We start from the raw sequence: 20,219 nt of genomic DNA, 5'->3' as shown, positions 1-20,219 counted from the left end.
ATTACATACAGGGCCTTGGTTTATAATACTCCTATGAATCTTCTTTATGTCCTGGCTTGTTCCTAGCAAGTTCTGATAGTATTCAAGAAATGCATCCTGAACTTGCTCTTGGGTGTCATACATCTTACCCCTCATATCTTCTACCATAACCACCTTATTCATACTCCTCCTTTTCTTCAGAAGGCAATGAAAGTAAGAACTGTTGACATCCCCATCCTTAATCCATTCATGCTTGGATTTCTGAGACAGAAAGCTTTCCTTGGCCCTGGTTAACTCCTGTAATTGCAGTGAGGCTTCATATTCTTCAGAGATAAGCTGCATATTTGTTGGATCCACTAGTACAATTAATGCAATTGGCATCGGTTATAAACAGTGATTGGCATCGGTTCCCAACCGATGCCAATGCGGGCGATGCCAATGACATTTTTTTGAATTGGCATCGGTTCATGAACCGATGCCAATTTACATATATTGGCATCGGTTGTTATTCAATTGGCATCGGTTATAACCGATGGCAATTTACACATATTGGCATCGGTTGTACCATAATAACCGATGCCAATTTTTGCGTTAATGGCATCGGTTGTAACTTAGGAACCGATGTCAATCATCAATTACAAAATTAAAAAAAAATTGTGCCTAGCCAATAAATAAATTATTGGCTATAGAAAATTTGACAATCATATCACATTTTATTTTCTAAAAGCTATAGAAAATTCGACACTCTCTTTATAAATTGAGCAATCCAAATTTCATAACTTCAATACCAACAAATCCAAATCTAATACAACCATTCAACGAATTGTATCCAGCAACAAAATCGCATACATAAACCCTTAACTATTCGAGTATCTAGATCAACCGTTCACTACATCATATATAAACCTCAATAAGCTGCTTTGCTTGTGATGTTGTCATGCGTGTGTTCGGCCCCATGTATTGGAGCATCTGTTCTTCTTTGACACCCTCCTAAAGAATACTAACGGTGTGCACACAACTTTAGAGAATAATCAAGTAAAAGAGTCACACATAAGAAACTAACAATGCTTGTATTTCTGCAGACCTCGTTCTTTTTTACTTAAAAACTTTAGGTTACTGAAATCATTTCAGTTTAGTCTCTTAGTAGTTGCTTAGTCAGAACTACTACAATTATAAATACATAAACAATGAGCATTTCTTACCCTAATGTAGTCTCTTAGTCAGAATGCTTCGCACATGCGCAAGATCACATCTACTTCTCCCGTGCTCTTGTTTGAGATTTAGGTTCATGCCAAACAATCACAATCACTACTAAGACACACAAGGAAATATGTTAGCCCTTGTCATCAACCCCAACACAACAAAGTCGATGGTAAAGTTTCGACACATTAAATAACAAAAATCAATTTGAGTTTCCCAACAAAGCGTCAAGTTTTTTCCATACTAAAACATTCCATACTAAAACACTAAAATCTTATAACTACTGACTCTTTTAATTACGCAAACATCCAACAAAAAATCAAATTTTATCCACAAGAACAAGACTTCTCCAAGAACCCCGTAACTTGATACTCGACGAGTAGATAATAAGTATCATTTTTTGTAAAGAAGTTGATATAGAACTTCAAATCAACACCAACGGTCATCAGGCTTTATCAAAAGGCCAGGGAGTACTAGATGCTTCTAGTCAATACGGCTTAATTAACATATTACTACTGGGTAAGGTTCAATAGATTATGTCATGTTAAGTCAATCTATCAAAGTAAATAAAATCTACTACGATTCGATAAATCCAGGCTATATCGAATCAATATGACTTGGGAGTAAGAACCGTAACAAACTAAGTCCAAAGATTTTCAATTATGGAATGGAGCTGGAAGGCCTTAAAAATAAATCAATCAAGAACAAAAGCAGCGTATCATAGGCCTAACTTGCCGGACACAAACGTAGTTTCGTCGGTTACGCCAATAGAAAAGGCGGACATGTCTTGTCTAGCGTGTTAGCGTAAACCTGACTATGTTGTTGGAATATCACAGGACTCCTAAAAACCATCACACTGGAAGCCTAATTAGTTGATTTTGAGCAAGTGAGTCAAGTCCCAAAACTAACTTGAATAAGGAAAAAGGACATCAAAATATTTAACAAAAGGGAGCCTAATTAGGTTATCCTTTGGCTTCTTGGAGAAAATGTTCATAAACAGATACATGTAAATATAACATAAGCCACACTACCACGTATAAAAAAATGTCTCAACACTTCCGCCCCAAATAGCAAGTATTGTCTATTATTTAGATCAACAAGAGTACAAACAACAAATATCGGGACTCGCCACGTTAAAACTACAATTCTAATTTAGATATGATCATCACTCCTATGCTTTAGACAACTTGAACTCCTTAGAATTGCATAAAGTGACAATAATCTGTGGGAGAGGAGTCTTTGCACGATTTGAAATAACAAATAAAGTACCTGCTATACTATTGTCATCAAATCCAAATGATCGAAGAGAAATTCCAAAGGGTCGTATACTCCTACATACTGATAAGAAGAAAAAAAAACATTTCTTAACAAGTAATAGAGTATAGGTCATTGATTAACGAAAACCAAAAGAGGTGATAACTATGTATTAAAAGACACCAAAGCGTGTTGTCCATATACAAGAGAAGAGCGGAAAGGTTAAGCCCTCATACTGTAACAAGTAATCATATATTTAATGTTCTAGTCAGATGTCATACTAATAATTATACTAAACAAACACAAACAAAAAAAAGGGAAGAGAAAATTACCTATGATTGAAGATTACTCAGCACTTCAACATCAACAACTAAACAAATAATAAAAAAAAAATTAAGAGGTAGTAATTTCATACTCCTACATCAACAACTAAACAAATAATAAAAACAAATTCAAAAAAATTAAGAGGTAGTTATTTCATACTCCTTACAAGGTTAGTCATATACCGAGATAATGTAATCAAAATCTAGAATCATATTCATATAAGATCATGGAATCAGTTCTAATCAAAATAATCAAATACTCGGTAATATATTTTCGAGAAAGCAAAATCACCATCACCTTAAATTAACTAATGTAAGACGTTTCGGCATTTATTGGCAAGAAGGTGAATAGGGAGATGAACACATAGGAATTGTAGGGGTTGAAGAAGATATAAGGGGGAAGAGTAAAAGTCGGAGAAACCAATTAGTAGAAGTAATTAGTAGAAGTGATGGTGATCCCTTTGAGCGTTTCTAATTTGCAACATCACAATTAATTACTCCGTAGATTTTTCTTTACTTGTTGGTTTGACTAAGTGAGAAACGTGGTGAATTCTTTTCTATAAGGTATGCATCAAAGTTACACTGCCACGTGTACTCGTAAGTCTTGCCTTTTAATTATATTTATAGATTATAGATTCTATAACAACCAAAACAGAAAGAACAAGTCATAATTAATATCAAATAACCAGCCAATATTTAACCAAGTTCAGTAATATAACGATAATTTAAACATGTTTGGCGAAAGCACAATAGAGTGAAAGCATTGAGAAGTTATGCAGGTAGGAAGCGACGTCAAGGCAAACTAAAGCGAAGCAAAGGGAAGGCGAAAGCGTAACTCGGCAAGAAACCAGTAAACATAGACACATAGTATACAACTCAATGGAGCGGAACAAACAAGTATATACTCATGTCCAAAATATGGCTAGTAACTAAACAAATAAATTCAATGAAATAAAGAAGGAGAAAAGGAGGGACCTTGGTAGTTTACCCGAGTGAAGTCTTTCAAGGTGCTTAATCTGCAACACGGAGAATAAGATTAACAATAATTAACGTCCTTTAGAAGTCCTTATTTACTTATCATCAAAAAAATTCAAAAAGCCTAAAACTAAGGAAGACATTATGCACACAAGGCATAGAAAGACCCTAAAAATGGAAAAAGTATAACATATTACTCGTATCAAATAATGAAACCAAGGCTCGTTAATTTAAACATGATCACCGACTTGATAAAAGCACAACAAAAGAAAGCTCGAACCATGTGAGCTAGTGTCAACGGTCAAGCACACAAATGAAAGCGCAACAATGCGATCTTGACTAGCTTTAGCGAGAAAGGATTTCCCGAACTTGATCTCATATTTTCTGTTTGTTACAGTGGTGACTCAACCTATTTTGATCACGCAATTCATATCCACTTATCTTTAAGGTTTATTGATTACACTTGTTACTCCACTACTTATATTAGATAAAATAATGCAGGTAGACGCCAATATAAAGAATTGAGATTAGAAGCCAATGACACTAATACAAGCTAATGAATTACGGAGTAAATTTCAAGCTAACATGATACTCACAATAACTGGTTATCAAGTCTCATAACTGAGTTCTTTCAATAATTGAGCATCAATCTCACTTCAGTATCTTCTCACACCTTGTCAAAAGTTCATACCATCTACAAACCAACCATTCAAGACCCTTTTTCACTCAGTCATATATAGTGGAGCAAGAATCGGCCACACAATATGTCCATATTCTTTGTGAGGAATATTTTAATAAAAGGTAAACAAATGATTGGGACGGAGGGAGTACTTTGTAGTTCGTATGTATCGTGTTGACGCTCTTAACTTGCCTGATGTTGGAATGTGAATAATGATTCAAATACTGAGAATTTCATGAAATATATTCAAAATATTATCCATTTAATGTAACCACTAAATCGACACATAAAGCCCAAATTTAATCCTAATTCATATTATAATCTTAATCCCTATTTTTCACAAACCCTAAGCTTTGAACTACGCAATTCAACACCTATACATGAATATAAACAAAATGTAAACTATTGCATTATGTAAAAGCTAAACAGAAACCCTTGTGTGGTTCGAGATTTATGAATAATTCGATTAAATTAGGGTATACCTTTCAAATACGAAGAGAAGACAGAGCCGAGGGTAATATGCGATGGACCGTGCTGCGCCTTGACGTCGACGGTGGTACCCGATCGATCATTGTTGGCCGGTGGAGGGAAAGGGATCCGTGGGTTGAGGAGAACGTGTGAGGGAATTAGGGACGAGGGCAAACAAAGCAAACTCTGGTCGTGGTGGTTGCATCTGGGTGTAGCGGTGGTTGCGTGAAGGCGTTGCGATGGTTGTGACTCGTGTGGGCTCACGGAGAAGCAGGCTGTGGCGAGGTTGAGGACGGAGTGGAATATTGGAATGTGAAAGCAAGCGTTGGTACTTGCTACTTGCTAGTACACTGTACACGATCTTATTGCTTTCTAGAAAAATCTACTCATAATTTTACCCTTTTATTTTAGAATTGGCATCGGTTAAAACAACCGATGTCATTCATAATTTACATTTTTGTATAAAATTGGCATCGGTTCTAATCTTACGACCGATGGCAATACTGCTACATTAGCATCGGTTTTATATTTACAACCGATGCCAATTATCCAAAAACACTATTGGCATCGGTTTCATAGTTACAACCGATGCCAATATCTATTTAAATTGCAGTTTGCATCGGTCTTCTCTAGAACCGATGCCACTGTGGCGATGCCAATCGTCTTATCTCTACTAGTGATCTTTATTAATAACCTCTTGCATATCCTCCACCTGCTTCTGCAAAATATTAGCAGCATTCTCAATGTCACTGTATCCCTCCTTGTTCAATCTCTTTAACTCAGGTTTCAACTGCTTCAGATTCTTTGCCAGTCTGAACATAGGTGTGCCAGGCCTACTTTTATCCCAGTTCTCTCTCACAATGGGTAAAAACTTCTTAGATCCACCTCACATATTGTAGTACTTGAAGCATCTCTTAGTTTGGCCTTGATTAGAGCTTTTAAGAATACATGGTGTATGATCAAAAATCCCCTCTGGCAGGAATTGTGCATACACATCAGTGAAGCTGTCACACCAGGCCTTATTCACCAGGAATCTATCAAGCTTGCTGTAAATCCTATCTTGAGGCTTCTGTTTATTATTCCATGTAAACAATGCCCCTACTGCAGTAATATCCATCACCCCACAATCAGACACACATCTTCTAAAAGGCTCCATCTCACTAGAGGGAGTACTCCCACCTACTCTCTCTGAAGCAGACAGAACACAATTAAAATCCCCTGCAACTGCCCATGGACCTGATACAGCACAAGCAACCCGTCTCAAATTATCCCACAAAGGCTCTCTATCATGCATCCCATTAAAGGCATAGACCATAGTGAACCAAAAAGTCCTTCTATCCTCCAGAGAATCCACTTTCATATGGATATACTGAGCATTATACTCCAACACATTGACCCTAAAGAGATTAGGCTTCCAAACTACCCAAATGCGTCCACCAGAATGATAGCCATTATTTGTTGTGATACACCAATTAGAAAAAGTACTTGCAGCCTTAGTGAAGGCCTTATTCTTTATTTTGGTTTCTAGTAAACCAAACAATCCTATATTTTGAAGTTGCAAAAAATAATTAACATCTCTTTGTTTTCCTACTCTATTCATCCCTCTAATGTTCCAAAAACCAATCCTATCCATTAGACAAATTAGGGCTAACCTCATCACCATTTTCTCCACTTCTTTTCTTTGGCGGGGAAGCTGCTACCTCTTTGTAGGAAAAAGCTCCAAAAGTATCAGTACTATAGCCAGCTTGAACCACCTCTCTCGTGTGCATCTTTACCAGTCGTTTCAGAGGAGTTTGATGACCTACAGGGGATCTTCCTTCCACCTGAACAGGCTTATTAAGGCTCTGAATGGCTGGTTTATCTGGTACAGGTGCAGGAACAGCCAAAGTTTTATTAACCGGTCTCCAAACCTTTTTTACAGGCTGCTGATTTATCTTCTTTTGTTCTCCTTTCCTGCACTGCTCCTTTTCATGGCCCATTCCTTGACATATCGTGCATTTAACAGGCCTCCATTCATACTCAATGTCCACCTGCACTACCCCTCCGTTTTCATCTTTAAATGATATGTTAGCAGGTAATTGCTGATCAACCATCAATTCCACCATTACCCGAGCATACCCTAATCTGGTACGTTCCTCCGTGGCCACATCACACTTGACATATTTACCAACAATATTAGTAATCTTAGATAAACTCTTGCCCCAAAACTTAATTGGTAATTTATGAATTTTGATCCATGCTGGAACAGATTTCACATCGTCCTTTTTCATTTCCAAATCTTTCTCCCATGCTTTTACTATCATTGGTTTATTGTCAAATAAATAATGACCTGATGCAAGGACCTTTTCTTTCATCTCCATTGTTTTGAACCTAACCAAGAAAATCCCGTTTGGCATAAAAGAGATTTTGTCAATGTTGAATTTTGTCCATATCCTCCTTATGAAGCCCTCAACTATCTCCCAAGGAGGATTGGCTCCTAGGATAAAGCATATCACTGCCTGCTTCCAATAGTCAATTTCGTCTACAACATCCTCAGGCTGAATTTGCAACAAGTCCTCAGTCTCTGTTTTATCTTCCTTTTCACGATCTTCACTCCTCTGTTCCAAACTATCACTAACATATTCTTCCTCCTCCTCACTTTCAACTATTTCCTCATCTGTTTCATCCTCCTCTTCAGTCTCCACGACCAATTCAGGGATTCCCACAATATCATGGACGTTTTTGGTTCTCCTTTCCTCTTCAACATTTGGTCCAGAAGACACGGCATTAGGGTTGCTACTATCCATTATTTCTTCTTCCTCAACTTCTGTTTCAACACTTTTAGCCTTAACAGGAATGCTTCTTCCTCTTAAGTTCATCTCTCGCTGCTTCTGTTGGCTAGATTTCCTAGCCATCAGTTTGAAAATCTATGGCGGCACGGGGTTGTTAATCGCACATTCTCTCTCTATCTCTAGGTTTTTTGTTATTTCCGAATCGGATTAGAGTGCTTCAATCGCTTGAATCAAAGAATAAAGATTAGTTACACATCGTCTGCCAATAACAATAATAAGAAGGGATTCATAGTTGTTTGGCCTTATAAAGACTAGTCTCAATTTTAGTTATAGAGGAAGATCCCATCAACTTTATTTTAATTCATTTTAAGTGAACTAATATCTAGCATGCGAGAATGAATAAACTAAGATGATGGCTTAAAATTGTGTGACATCTTTATGTCCATGATAACTAACATCCAAACTATATGAGTCAATTTTCATGCATTTAAGTAGGTGGTTTGGTTTAGGAGGAATATGATGCACTAATTATCATGCGAAGAAAAGCAATAAGAATGGAAAAACGTAAAACAAAAATAAAGTCCTAGTGTGGCCTATCGACCAAAATGAACATAAATACAACTTTGGAATCCTTCCTAGGACCCAAGAAGCTTGTCTTGATGTTCCATCTTGGTCCATGTAGCGGGAGTGAGCAATCCAATCTCCATCTTTAGTCTTCTCAAAAAATACAATTAAAAATTACAAAATAAACCTATTTACATTCTAATTTCAAAACCATAATACTAAAGAAAACCAAAGGAGATTCGAGATCTCAAAATTACATCAAGACTATGTTTCCATCATTACGAAAACATAATCAACTAAGGCCACACTAGGTAATACAAATTACAACCGATAGCAAAAATACGTAAATAAACCATTCAACAATTCATACAACTAAATAAAAAGCATCAACATTAAATTAATCATTCAAGACATAATTCCTTAATTATGTAGAGTAATTTATCCAAACCACCTATTTTATAAATATCAAAATTATGTGACAATTCCTCAATTACTCACAATAATTCCAATCTTAATTCACATTAACTAGTGATATGAATTAATCCAACATTATTTTAAACCTCTTTAAAATAATTGGGTGTCTTAAATTTGTGAACTTTTTCACAACAAACAATCATACATTATAGCAGTAATGTATAATAATTATTGGCCAAAACAAACATAAAATTTTTTTTTTATAATGGCTCTCGGCATTTCCAAAAACATGGGGTGACAAGGCACACATCACTCCAACATGCCTAACCTACATTTCTCCATTAGGAGCACCCTCACCAGGCGGCCTGTGGAACATACGAAAGGGAGCCTGGCTGACAGCTGAAAGCTTATCCAGCTACCCCTGATACCACCCCTGGAAGTAGCTCGCAATAAACTCAATTAATCAGGGCCCCAGCATGCATGCACATATATATGGAGCGCAGGGATCTCTGAGCTACCAGAATCCTGCAACGTTCCATCGGTCCTAGAATGACGATAAACTTGCTTAAGGTACACCCTTGTTGGCTTTAAACATGATGAACACACCTTGCATCATGATCAAGGTTAAATAGTCAAATTGCGGCATACGCCTAAATCAGTCATCAGACTGACACGGCAGCTAGCTGAGTCGAAATCAACCTCTTTAGGCTGACACGACTGGTCTAAGTCATCCTCAAAGGTTGACACGGCCACCTCCCCTACAATGCGGCATACGCCTAAGTCAGTCAGCAGACTGACATGGCAGTTAGCTGAGTCTAAATCAGCCTTCTCAGGCTGACACGACTTGCCTAAATCAGCCAGCAGGCTGACACGGCAGCTTCCTAAGCTAAATATAACAAGCAGGAGGCAAAACACAAGATATAACGAAAATTAAACTTGCCAAACTAAGGTAAGGGTCATTTCAAAATTTGGCCAAAACACTGCCCCAAGTTCAAACTGCCACCACGGCAGACAAACCAAAAACAAGAAAATGTTTTTAAATTTTTACAAGTCTGCACCACATAGGGTCAGACCGCCATCTAACAAACTTGGAAATAAAAACTTTAAATTTAGGTCACATTAATGACCTCCACTTCAGGCACTTCCTCTGCCTCCTCCTGCTGACTTCCCATTTCAGGTACAGGACCAGCTTGCACGCCCTCAGCAGCCTCCTGAGCTCCGTCAGCAACATCAGCTTCCTGAAATGAGCTGGCACCTCCAGTAGCCATCTGCTCCGACAGTGCAGGAGAGTTCACCTCGCCAACCTCGGGCATCAGCACACTCAGATCAGGTTGGACAAGGTAAAGCATCTACAGCTGCCTCTCCTCCTCCTCGATGGCCTGCTGGGTTAGAGCCTCCTCAAGAGCAGCACGTATTCCACTAATCGTTCCCCGCCAGATAGCATAGGCAACAATATTGGTGGCCAGGGTGATCAGCTCGCTGATTCTCTCCTCAGAGCGCTTGAGGGAGTCAGAGAAGGTGGTGCATACTTCCTGTGTGCGCGCTAGCTGGTCAGCTCCCTCCTTTATCTTCTTCTTGGCTCCAGCAAGATCGGCTTTTAGCTCCACCACCCGTCCTCTAAGATCGACGTTCTCGCTCCCACTCGCGAGAGTTTCGGTCGCCTCCTCCGATTTCTAGACGGTGGCCCTACTGGTAGTCTGGACCACATTGATCATCTTCCTATTATACAAGGCAGACTGAAAGGCCTGCAAGCGGAAAAACAGGGAATTAGCAGGCTTGTCATTTTTAAAGAAAAGGGGTTTGAGAGCAAGCAACAGAAAAAGGACACTCACCATGAAGGCATTATGCACGTCATTCTCAGCCATCTCCTCTGGGGAAAACTCTGAGAAAGCTTCCACTGTGGAAGGGAAGAGGATCTGGTCGATTTCAGGCCAATAGGGCACCTTGTCAATATTCCCAAAACCATCAGGGAACTGGGCGATGAAGCCACCACTAGCAGCAGCAGGGCTGGCAGGAGGAGTAGGAGGATGTCGAGACAGCGGGCTAACTTCTAAAGGTCCAGAACGCATGGTGTTGGAACGGGTAGGAGGAGACTGGAAGGATGCAGCAGGGGCACTCCTCTTGGAGGCAGAGGCTGCCTCAGGACTCGCAGCAGATCTCTTTCTTTTAGCACTCTGGAGGATGGCCTCCAAGGGGTCAACTTTTGAACCTGCAGGCAGCCAAGAATTCAGATGTCAGAAGCATCAGGCAAGCAGCAAGAGCACGTGTAACCAAAGAAAGTACGAAGTGACTTACCAGAAGACATGATGTGAGCGGATTGCTGCGGGTTGGAGGAAGAAGCAGGAGAGAAACCAGGAAGCAGATCAGGAAACTTTCTCTCAGACTCAGAGATGCAGAATAGCTTGTTGCGAGCAGCCGCTGGGTCGCCCAGACGAGTCAGGAAGCAGGGACCTGCACAAAAGGAAAGGAAGAAGTAAGCCAGTAAGCATTAAGGTGGACGAATCAGGCATCAGGAGAACTACTTACTCTAGGTAATAATCCAGTCCTCGAAGATATAGCCAGCAGGCTGGATGGAAGCCTTCCTCACATAGAAGAAGTCTTCAAACCACTTCTCATCCCTGGACATCGACACGTGTCTGAAGGGAGTCTCCCCAGAGCCCCGGAAAGAAAATTGGTCTCTTCCCAGGGACCGGATCTGGTACATATGGGCTATCTCGCCCAGGGAGATTGAGCCGCTGGTATTCTGACTAGCAGTCAGAGAATAGAGGAGAACCCTCCAGATATTGGTAGAAATTTGTGCCATGGCAAAATTGTTGGTACGAAGGAAGTCTTGCATAAGCTTTGGACAAGGGAAACGAAGGCCGTATCTGAACGGATAAAGATAAAAACAGACCCATCCCGGTCGGATGGCATCCGCCTTTTGACCAAGCTCCGGGATAGCAATGTCAACCCCATCGCCAAGACCAAGCAAACCCTTAATCAACGAGATATCAGCGGTAGTCAAAGAAGAGTTGCAGTCATGGGGGTGGACGAAAAGATTCCGGGAGGGAAAAACGGGGTCTGGGTTTGGGCCGATTGAGGCAGAGGTAGAAGTAATGTGACGGGTTTTACCCATGGTTGGAAGAGAGAAGAAGATGAAGAAGTTAAAGAAGGGTGGTGAGAAAGGAATACCTGGGGAAGAGTGGCGGCAAGGAACGGCGGCAAAGTCCGGCGAGAGAAAACAAAAAGAAGGAGGAGGGTTTTAGAAAGGAGAGAGTTTTTGAAGGGGAAGGGTTTTGAGATTGTGGGGTTAAGTTGGGGGTTGAGATTATAAAGGAAGAGAGAGAGAGGGGGGAGCACGAGAAATGAGGGAGTGAGGGGACAAGAGTAATGATGAGTACGTAGGAAGGAGTGCAAAAGACGGCGCAGGTTATTTTCGAAATGGATACGTAATTCCTTATTCGACACCTCGAGACGTATCTCACAAGGAATTAAGGGCAAACTGTTTGGGCCAAAATCTGCATATTGGCCCAATGGGGCAAGTCCACTTAATTCCTGCTGAGGAATTGGGCCGTAGAGGAAGAATAAGCAAAAGGAGCCCAAGTATAGAAGAAGGATCCGCCTAAAAGGGTTGGGCTAAAGACGCGTAAAAGTGAAGAAGTCCACTAAAGGAGAGTCCCGCGTTTTGGAAAGCTCTCAGGGAGATTCTAAGGAGAACTCAGGGAGATTAGGGAGAATGGAGGGAGACGGCTGGATATGGAAAGAGTTGTCATGGAAGTAATATTCCTTTCCATAAACGAAGTAGGGCATATCTAGGGTTCTTACCCTACAAATAGCCAAATGAGCAATCAAGAAAGGGCATTGAAGATTTCATACATACACATAATACATTGTGCTAGCTAAATTTATAAACCGTCTCCATTGTACCCGATCTCTCATTAATAAGCTAGTGCAATACTTGGCAGGGTACTGTCCCTCCCGCGGTTGTTCCCACATTGGGTTTTCCGCGTCACCAAATCTTACGTGTCACTTTAATTACGTTCTTTATTTCCTTATTTAGCATTGACATAAACATCCAACCAACATACAACGAGTAAGACCACATTGACTAATGCGTGCATTTTATATAGACTTAACGGTCCATCTATGCACGCATTTCTATATCATTTAAGTGATATTATGTCGCTTTATGCCCCGAATATGCTACTTTGTACTTCTATTGCTATTTTGTAGGTACAAGCTGTGAAGTAGCGGAAACCGGCCAAAACTGTTCTAAGCATGCACATTTAGGAGATGGAGGAGTCGGAGCTACTAACTCGAGCATTGGGAAGCGTGAAACCGTCCTATAATCAAGTCAAAGCCAAGTTGGAAGTCGTCACAAGCTGGAACCAAGAGGAAGTCCTCGATCGAGCTCTTGATATGCTCGATCAAGAGGTTTAGAAGTCAAGAAGACCTCGATCGAGCTGTCATGTGCTCGATCGAAGGATGGCCAAGGAAGAGTCTCTCGATCGAGTAACTCAAGATCTCGATCGAGAGGAATGCTGAAGATAATCACTCGATCGAGAGCCCTAGCTGCTCGATCGAGCAGAAATGCCTGACGGGCTTGGCCTGTTTCGTTAATTAGGTTTTATTATGTTATGTTTTTACTATAAATAAGGCTTGCACGCCAGTATTAGATGGACATTAGACGGGACTGGAGCTCCTCTCCAGTTTCGACCCTCCTTCCTTTATTTCATGGATTCAACTTTTGCTATTAATTCAATTGGTATTTTCTCCCCTTAAATTCTTCTTTTATGCATCGTTATTTAATTATGCGTAGCTAATCCCCTTTGATATGTTAGGATTAGGGAAGCCGTGGTAGCAATATGTTAGGATCGTCTTGATTAGATTAGTTTTGAGATAAGAATTGTATTAAGCATTTTAATTGTGATTAGGTTGAATGAATGCATGCAGGAGACCGATCAACTTAGTTACCCCCGACCTAGATCGAAAGATTGGAAGGAAAGGCCTGCTTAATTACAATAGGTGATACCTAACTAGGGCGAAAGCTAAATTAGGGAGACCCTAGAGCGATTAGAAACCGAAAGGGTATAATCGTAGGTTTAAGGACCGAAAGGTGACGACCACGCTCTTCTTATCAATTAATTAGATCGACTCAGTTGACCCGATAGTTTAGTTGCCACGGCAGACCGACTCCTAGCATATTTCTCTCTTTCCCTGCTCTTCTCTATTTCTCTCCCTTAAATCTCGTAGTTTAGAAAACAAACTTAAAACCCCCATTTTGTGACCAAATAAGCGAACCGTTAAAACAGATATCTTGCCTCCCTGCGGATCAACCCTTATTACTACCTATTAGTAATTTGGTTTTATAAATATTATTTTTGATACTAAAACGACGGTATCAAATTTTGGCGCCGTTGCCGGGGAGGCAATTGTCCTATTTGTTTTTCTTGTTTCGTTTATTTCCCTTCCGTCTCAGGGAATTTTATTCCCTGAGGCAGTTCTTATCTCCTTGCTAGTGTTGTTTTGATAGGTCCTACAGGTTCTATTGACGATGCTTCGGGAGAGTCCACCCATGTTCCATTCTCCGGGAGAGCAGGTGTAATTTTGTGAGGGATGTGGTGTCGTGGGACACGATGCAGTCTGTTGCCTTGCGGATCTTGACGAAGTTTATACTTATCGACAGTATAAACAAAGTCATTTTGCTTCGCTCCCACCTTGCAGTTATACACCACATCCGTACTATCAACGTGGCTTTCAAGAGCCCTCATATACCTCTTCACCACCGCAACAATACACCCCTCCCGCTGTCAACAATGAAGAGTTTGATGAGTTTAAATCGCTATTAGCGTCACTCACTCTTCAATCGCAACAAATGGAACAATCGAGGAATGCCTCAATTGAAAGTCTTACGCACCAAGTCGCTCAAGTAACAATTGAGACGGATTTCGATGTGTACAACTCGGACTTCGAGGATGATTTCATTATTGTAATGTACGACAGGGAAGTTCCAGCGGAGAAATGGGTCGATCGAGTGGACAACAGTGCTCGATCGACTGATTTTGATGAAGAAATGGTCGATCGAGCACCTCAAAGCTCTCGATCGACTGCTTGTGGGGAGGAGTTCCTCAATCGAGTTGCTACAAGTGCTCGATCAAGAGAACTATGCTTGGAAACTACTCGATCGAGTGAATTACCTGATCGATCGAGTAGCTTTGGTGAAGAAGTGGTTCGATCGAGAGAGGAGCTTTCTCGATCGACTACAGTAGCTGGGGACAACAATGATTTATCATCCGATTCTGTTCCAGTAAGCGATAAGAAGGTAAACGAAGGTCATACCGCTTCAATAGAAGGTAGTATCATTCCTTTTGTTGACTTTAGTATGACTAATTTTCGTCCTTCCGTTAATTCATATACTGCTTTTGAATTGACACCTCCGCCCCAACTCGGGAGCGATTTGGAGGAAAATCGCTATATTTTTTCTTATGCAGGTCTAACGAGCTGGGACCCGGGAAAGGGATCGAAAGATTCTATCCCGCCTAGGAAGAAAGCACGACAAAGAGCTGATAGAGTCGTGATGGATGCTATGAGGAGCCGTTGTCTTGCCGCTGCTGTGCTATGGAGGACCATATTGAAGCTTTTAATGGCTGAAATAACTACTTTCAGTCAAAAGCCCCAAAGAGGGGCGCCTTGCTCCTTTAGTCTTTAAGCCGGGTTTGCAACCCCGTGCAATTTGTAATAAAATTTTATACTTCAAACCTTTACTGCTTTTTAGACATTTTTAGACAATGTTTTGCGTAAAACAATTATTTGGTATTTGGACGTATCTTTGTTTCGTTTTGCGGTAGTCAAGAAAGGTTTGATCGAGTAGTTTACTACTCGATCGAGGGGAAATTGGAAAGACAAGGCCTCGATCAAAGGGCCAGTCTGGTCGATCGAGGAAGCAGAGCTTAGCCAAGGCTCGATCGAGTAACTTTGTTACTCGATCGAGAGGTTTCTGGAGGAAAACAACTCGATCGAGGAGAGCTATTACTCGATCGAGGAGATGTCGCCAATAAAGTGGAGTTTTTCGACTTTTCTTAATTCTTTCGACTTATTTCCTCCTCTTGTTACTTCCTAATTTCGTGCACCCTCTCCCCCTTAATTCTCTATTTGTTTCTCTTTGCCCAGAAATACCAAATAGGACTACGGACTCTGTTGTTGCCGTAGCCGCCTCTTCTGCAGTGCTATTGTCTCGCGCACGCTTACTGAATAGTGCGCTGGTTACTCGCTCCCCTAGTTGACATGCTGGTTTGGGGAAGCTATATAATGTGAGCTTTCTGGTTCATTCTCCATCTCTTGTAATTAGCTTGTTTTGTATACAGATTTCCCTTAGGAACATGTATTAGGTTTGCGTACCCCATCCCCCATTTTGCTGCTGTTGGTTAGCTGTGAAGACAATGAGGACATTGTTTGTTTTGGTTTGGGGAGGGTATATGCATCCTTGAGTCTGCATTTGCATTTGTTTTGCATTCATATTTATTGCATTTCTGCACGCATTGTATTTTATTTCAAAAAATCCATAAAAACTTAAAAATTTCGAAAAAATCAAAAAAAAAATCATGTTTATTTATGCATTTTAGGTTGAGTCTGATTGGAGTTTTTTTATTGCTGATAACTGTCTTTTTGCTTAAGCCTTGCATTGTTTCACATCTTTTAGCAAAAGTCTTTGCAATTTCTCGAATTTCGTTTTAAAATTCGTTGAACAAGTAGACTTGACTTGAAATTTTGGCAAACTACAATATCTTTCTGAGGTTTAGAGCTTTATAACTGGTGTCATCCATGACGAGTTCATGTAGGAAGTGAGAAGTTACTCCTTATAAGGCATGTAACATCAAATTGCATAAGCATGAGTTTAGTTTACTTAGTACCTGTATGCATTCGGGTCTGTGGTTGGTGACACATGTTTGGAGAGGCAACCCCTTTATTTCATTTTACCCATGAGCTCCACATAGCAAAATTGCCTATTTTGTCCCTATTTAGCTACAATCCACATTTTTCCTACCCTAGCCGAGCTAGTAATGGTAGCAATGTTGGGAATGTGTTGATTTGCAGTTGGTTATTATATCTTTTCATGAGATGGATGGGTGAAGGAAATGAAGGAGTAATATTGAAAAAGAATTGAAGAAAAATGAAAAAAAAAAGAAAAATCCGAAAAGAAATATGAAAGAAAAAAAAAAGAAAAAAAAATCATATGCGGAAAATGAAAGACTGTATGTTGTGATTTATACTCCCATGTTTAATCTATATCTTATGGGGAGTTGATAATTTTATGGTGATTAGTGAGTTGTGTGCATCCAATTTGCACTGTGTCGTATTGATTTGTATGGAGTTTGAAGTAGGGAAGTTGTATAATTTGGATCCGTTGTTGCTAGCCTGGCTATTAACCCCACATATCCAAATTCATTTTAGCCCCTTCTTACCTATTACCTCACTTACCCATATGTAAGTCCTCGGCATGTGTCTTGGTCATCAGTTTGGTTGGAATGCATATGTACGGTTGTAGAGACTTTATTCATGTTAGATTGCATGCATGTTCTTATAGGTCGCAGTTAGGTGAGTGTTCTTTATTCTTTCTATCTTATATTATAAATCACCTTGTGCTTAATTGTGTGATTGAGCGACCCGTGAGAGTCCATTTTTAAAAGTCTTGCAAGGTCAAAAGTTCAACATCTTTTTGAAATATGCATAAATTCGTTTGCCTTGATATTGAGCTATTAGTAGTTGATTCTTATGCATTAAATGGTTTAAGCCGACGGTCTTCAGCTTGTCTATGTTCTACTCCTATCCATTTAGTCCTAGCTAGTTGCATTAGTTTGCTTGAGGACAAGCAAAGGTTTGGTTTGGGGAAGTTTGATGCGTGCATATTTTATAGACCTTTCAGTACACTTTGGCACGCATTTCTATGCCATTTTAGCAGTTATTTGCTATGAATATGCCCCGAATAGTCTACTTTGGTTTGCCTTGTGTCATTTGTAGGTATAAGCCGGAGAAGATCATAATCAAGCCTAAAACATGTCCCTAAGCATGCATTTAGGAGATGAGTCAAGTTGGAGCCTCGAAACTACTATTTTGAGGTGCGCATGGAAGTAAGGAAGCTAGGCGAACAAAGGAAGAGCTTCAAATTACTACTGCCTACTTTGAAGAGCCATATCTCGAGTTCTACAACAGATAATAAGGTTATTCTAATTGGAGGTGAAAGCTTATTCTCTTAGCTTTCTAACGCCATGAGGATCGCTTTATTCCGACAAGTAACGAAGAAATGGCAGCCATTTGAAGTTCAGTGCGCGAAGCAGGAATTACGCGCTGAGAAGTACTCGATCGAGAGCACTATCTGTTCGATCGATAGGAATACCATGCTCATTTGGTCGATCGAGAACTTTGGTTTCTCGATCGATAGCCTGCTATATTGAAGTGCTCGATCGAGAGCCTTTACTCCTCGATCGAGAGGTCTGCCACATAAAAGTGCTCGATCGAGAGCCCTTAGCTGCCAATGACGCGTGAAGATAAGCTCAAGCGAGACACTATGTACTTAGACATTATTAGTTTTAGATATTAGGAAATAAAATATCTTCTCCTTATTATAAATAGGAGAAGAGAATAGGTTATGGGATATTCTCTCACGTCCCATTTCTGGTTACGATAGACAGGAGACGGATCACTTCCGTCTCCGCCTCTTTTCTCTATTGTTTCGGATCTAAACTTCGTTCTTATTCCTTAATCTATAATCGGTATTTTCTTCCCCTTCTCTTATGCTTTATTCATTAATTATGCATTGCTAATTCCTTGCTAGGACATTAGGGGATCCGTGATTATATTAGATTAGCAATCGATTTTATTATGATAATGCTCATATGATTTTTGTTGTTTTCGCTGCAATTAATTGTTATAGTCTAATTGAGTCGACGCAGTTAGTCTATAGATCTTAGTAAACCTTGACCTGGACCGAAAGGTTGGAAAGGGTGAGACTCGTAGCGATACATTAGGACGCGGTAGTGAGGGCGAGAGCTAAGCTATTTGTGTTTTAGGACGAATTAAGGACCGAAAGGTGACGTTCGTTAACCCTTAAATCTATTTGCTTGACCTTAGACCTAGATTACTAAACTGATTAATCATGGTGAACCGACTGTCTTAGCTATCCCTCTTCCCTTGCTTTTCTCTTACTCTCTCGAACTCGTAGTTTAGAAAACCAATTATACAAAACCCCCACTTGTGACCGAATAAACGAACCGTTAAAACAGATATCTTGCCTCCCTGCGGATCGACCCTTATTACTACCTTTTAGTAATTTAGTTTTATAAATATTATTTTTGATACTAAAACGACGGTATCAAATTTTGGCGCCGTTGCCGGGGAGGCAATTGCCCTATTTGTTTTTTTTTTTTTCGTTTATTTCCCCTACGTCTCAGGGAATTTTATTTCCTGAGACAGTTCTTATCTTCCTTGCTAGTGTTGTTTGATAGGTCCTACAGGTCCTATGGCGATGCTTCAGGAGGTATTTTGTGAGAGATGCGGTACTATGGGACACGATGCAGTTCACTGCCTTGCAGATCGTGACCAAGTTTATGCTTATCGACAGTATAAACAAAGTCACTATGTTTCGTCCCCACCTCGCAGTTATGCACCACCGCATCCGTACTATCAACGAGGCTTCCACGAGCCCTCCTATTCTTTTTCGCCGCCACAACAACAACACTCCCCTCCTGCTGTCATTGATGACGGGATTGATGAATTGAAGTCGTTAATAGCGACATTAACTCTTCAGTCGCAGCAAGTTGAAGAATCAAGAAATGATTCGATAAAGGGTCTTATGCATCAATTCGCTCAAGTTACAACCGAGCCAGATGATGTTATGTACGACTCGGATTTAGAGGAGGTCTTTAACGTTGTTGCATATGACAAGTTCGATTGCGAAAGCCTATACATTCGATCGGATGATACAGCAGAGGAAGAGGTCGATCGAGAGGTTCAAAGTACTCGATCGACCGATTTCGAGGAAGAAGTGATCGATCGAGTAACTAAATCTACTCGATCGAGTTGTTTGGACATGGGAAATACTCGATCGAGTGATGTTCTGGTCGATCGAGTACTTTCTGGTGAAGAGGGAGTTCGATCGAGTGACCCAATTGCTCGATCGACCACAGTAGCTGCGGACAGCGATGGTTTATCACCCGATTCTGTCCCGACTAGCGATGAGAAGGTAAACGCAGATCGTTCCTGTTCAATAGAAGGTACTATCATTCCTTTTGTTGATTTCCATACGGTTAATTTTATACCTTCCGTTGAATCATATTCTGCTGTTGATTTGACGCCTCCGCCCCTATACGGGAGCGAGTTGGAGGGACATCGCTTTGTTTCTTCTTATACAGGCCTTGACAGGTTTGAAGACCCGGGAGGAGGATTTAAAGACTCTATCCCCCGCAAGAAGAAAGCACGACAAAGGGCTGATAAAGTCGTGATGGATACTTTGATAGGCCGCTGTCTTTCCGCTGCTATGCTATGGAGGACGGTGATGAAGCTCTTAATGGCTGAAATAACTGCATTCAGTCAGAAGCCGTTGCATTTTACTGTTTT

General features: G+C 40.4%; 1 protein-coding gene and 1 long non-coding RNA gene across 2 annotated transcripts; both read right to left on the bottom strand.

The window, feature by feature from the left end:
• Window positions 1-717: 717 nt before the first annotated feature.
• LOC141646123 (uncharacterized) lies at window positions 718-5,252 on the bottom strand. Its single transcript, XR_012545358.1, has 6 exons — window positions 4,893-5,252; window positions 3,732-3,772; window positions 2,766-2,803; window positions 2,449-2,517; window positions 1,182-1,290; window positions 718-969 (listed from the first exon to the last, which is right to left on the bottom strand). It is a non-coding gene; the product is annotated as an uncharacterized LOC141646123 (long non-coding RNA).
• Window positions 5,253-5,551: 299 nt separating this feature from the next.
• Window positions 5,552-6,478, bottom strand: LOC141649168 (uncharacterized). The gene is made up of 2 exons (XM_074457864.1): window positions 5,781-6,478; window positions 5,552-5,690 (listed from the first exon to the last, which is right to left on the bottom strand). The coding sequence occupies exons 1-2, from the start codon at window positions 6,476-6,478 to the stop codon at window positions 5,552-5,554; spliced, it is 837 nt and encodes a 278-aa protein (XP_074313965.1).
• Window positions 6,479-20,219: the final 13,741 nt, after the last annotated feature.

The sequence above is a fragment of the Silene latifolia genome, chromosome 3, assembly GCF_048544455.1.
Source record: "Silene latifolia isolate original U9 population chromosome 3, ASM4854445v1, whole genome shotgun sequence".
Lineage (NCBI taxonomy): Eukaryota > Viridiplantae > Streptophyta > Magnoliopsida > Caryophyllales > Caryophyllaceae > Silene > Silene latifolia.
This window is presented reverse-complemented; position numbering and strand designations above follow the sequence as displayed.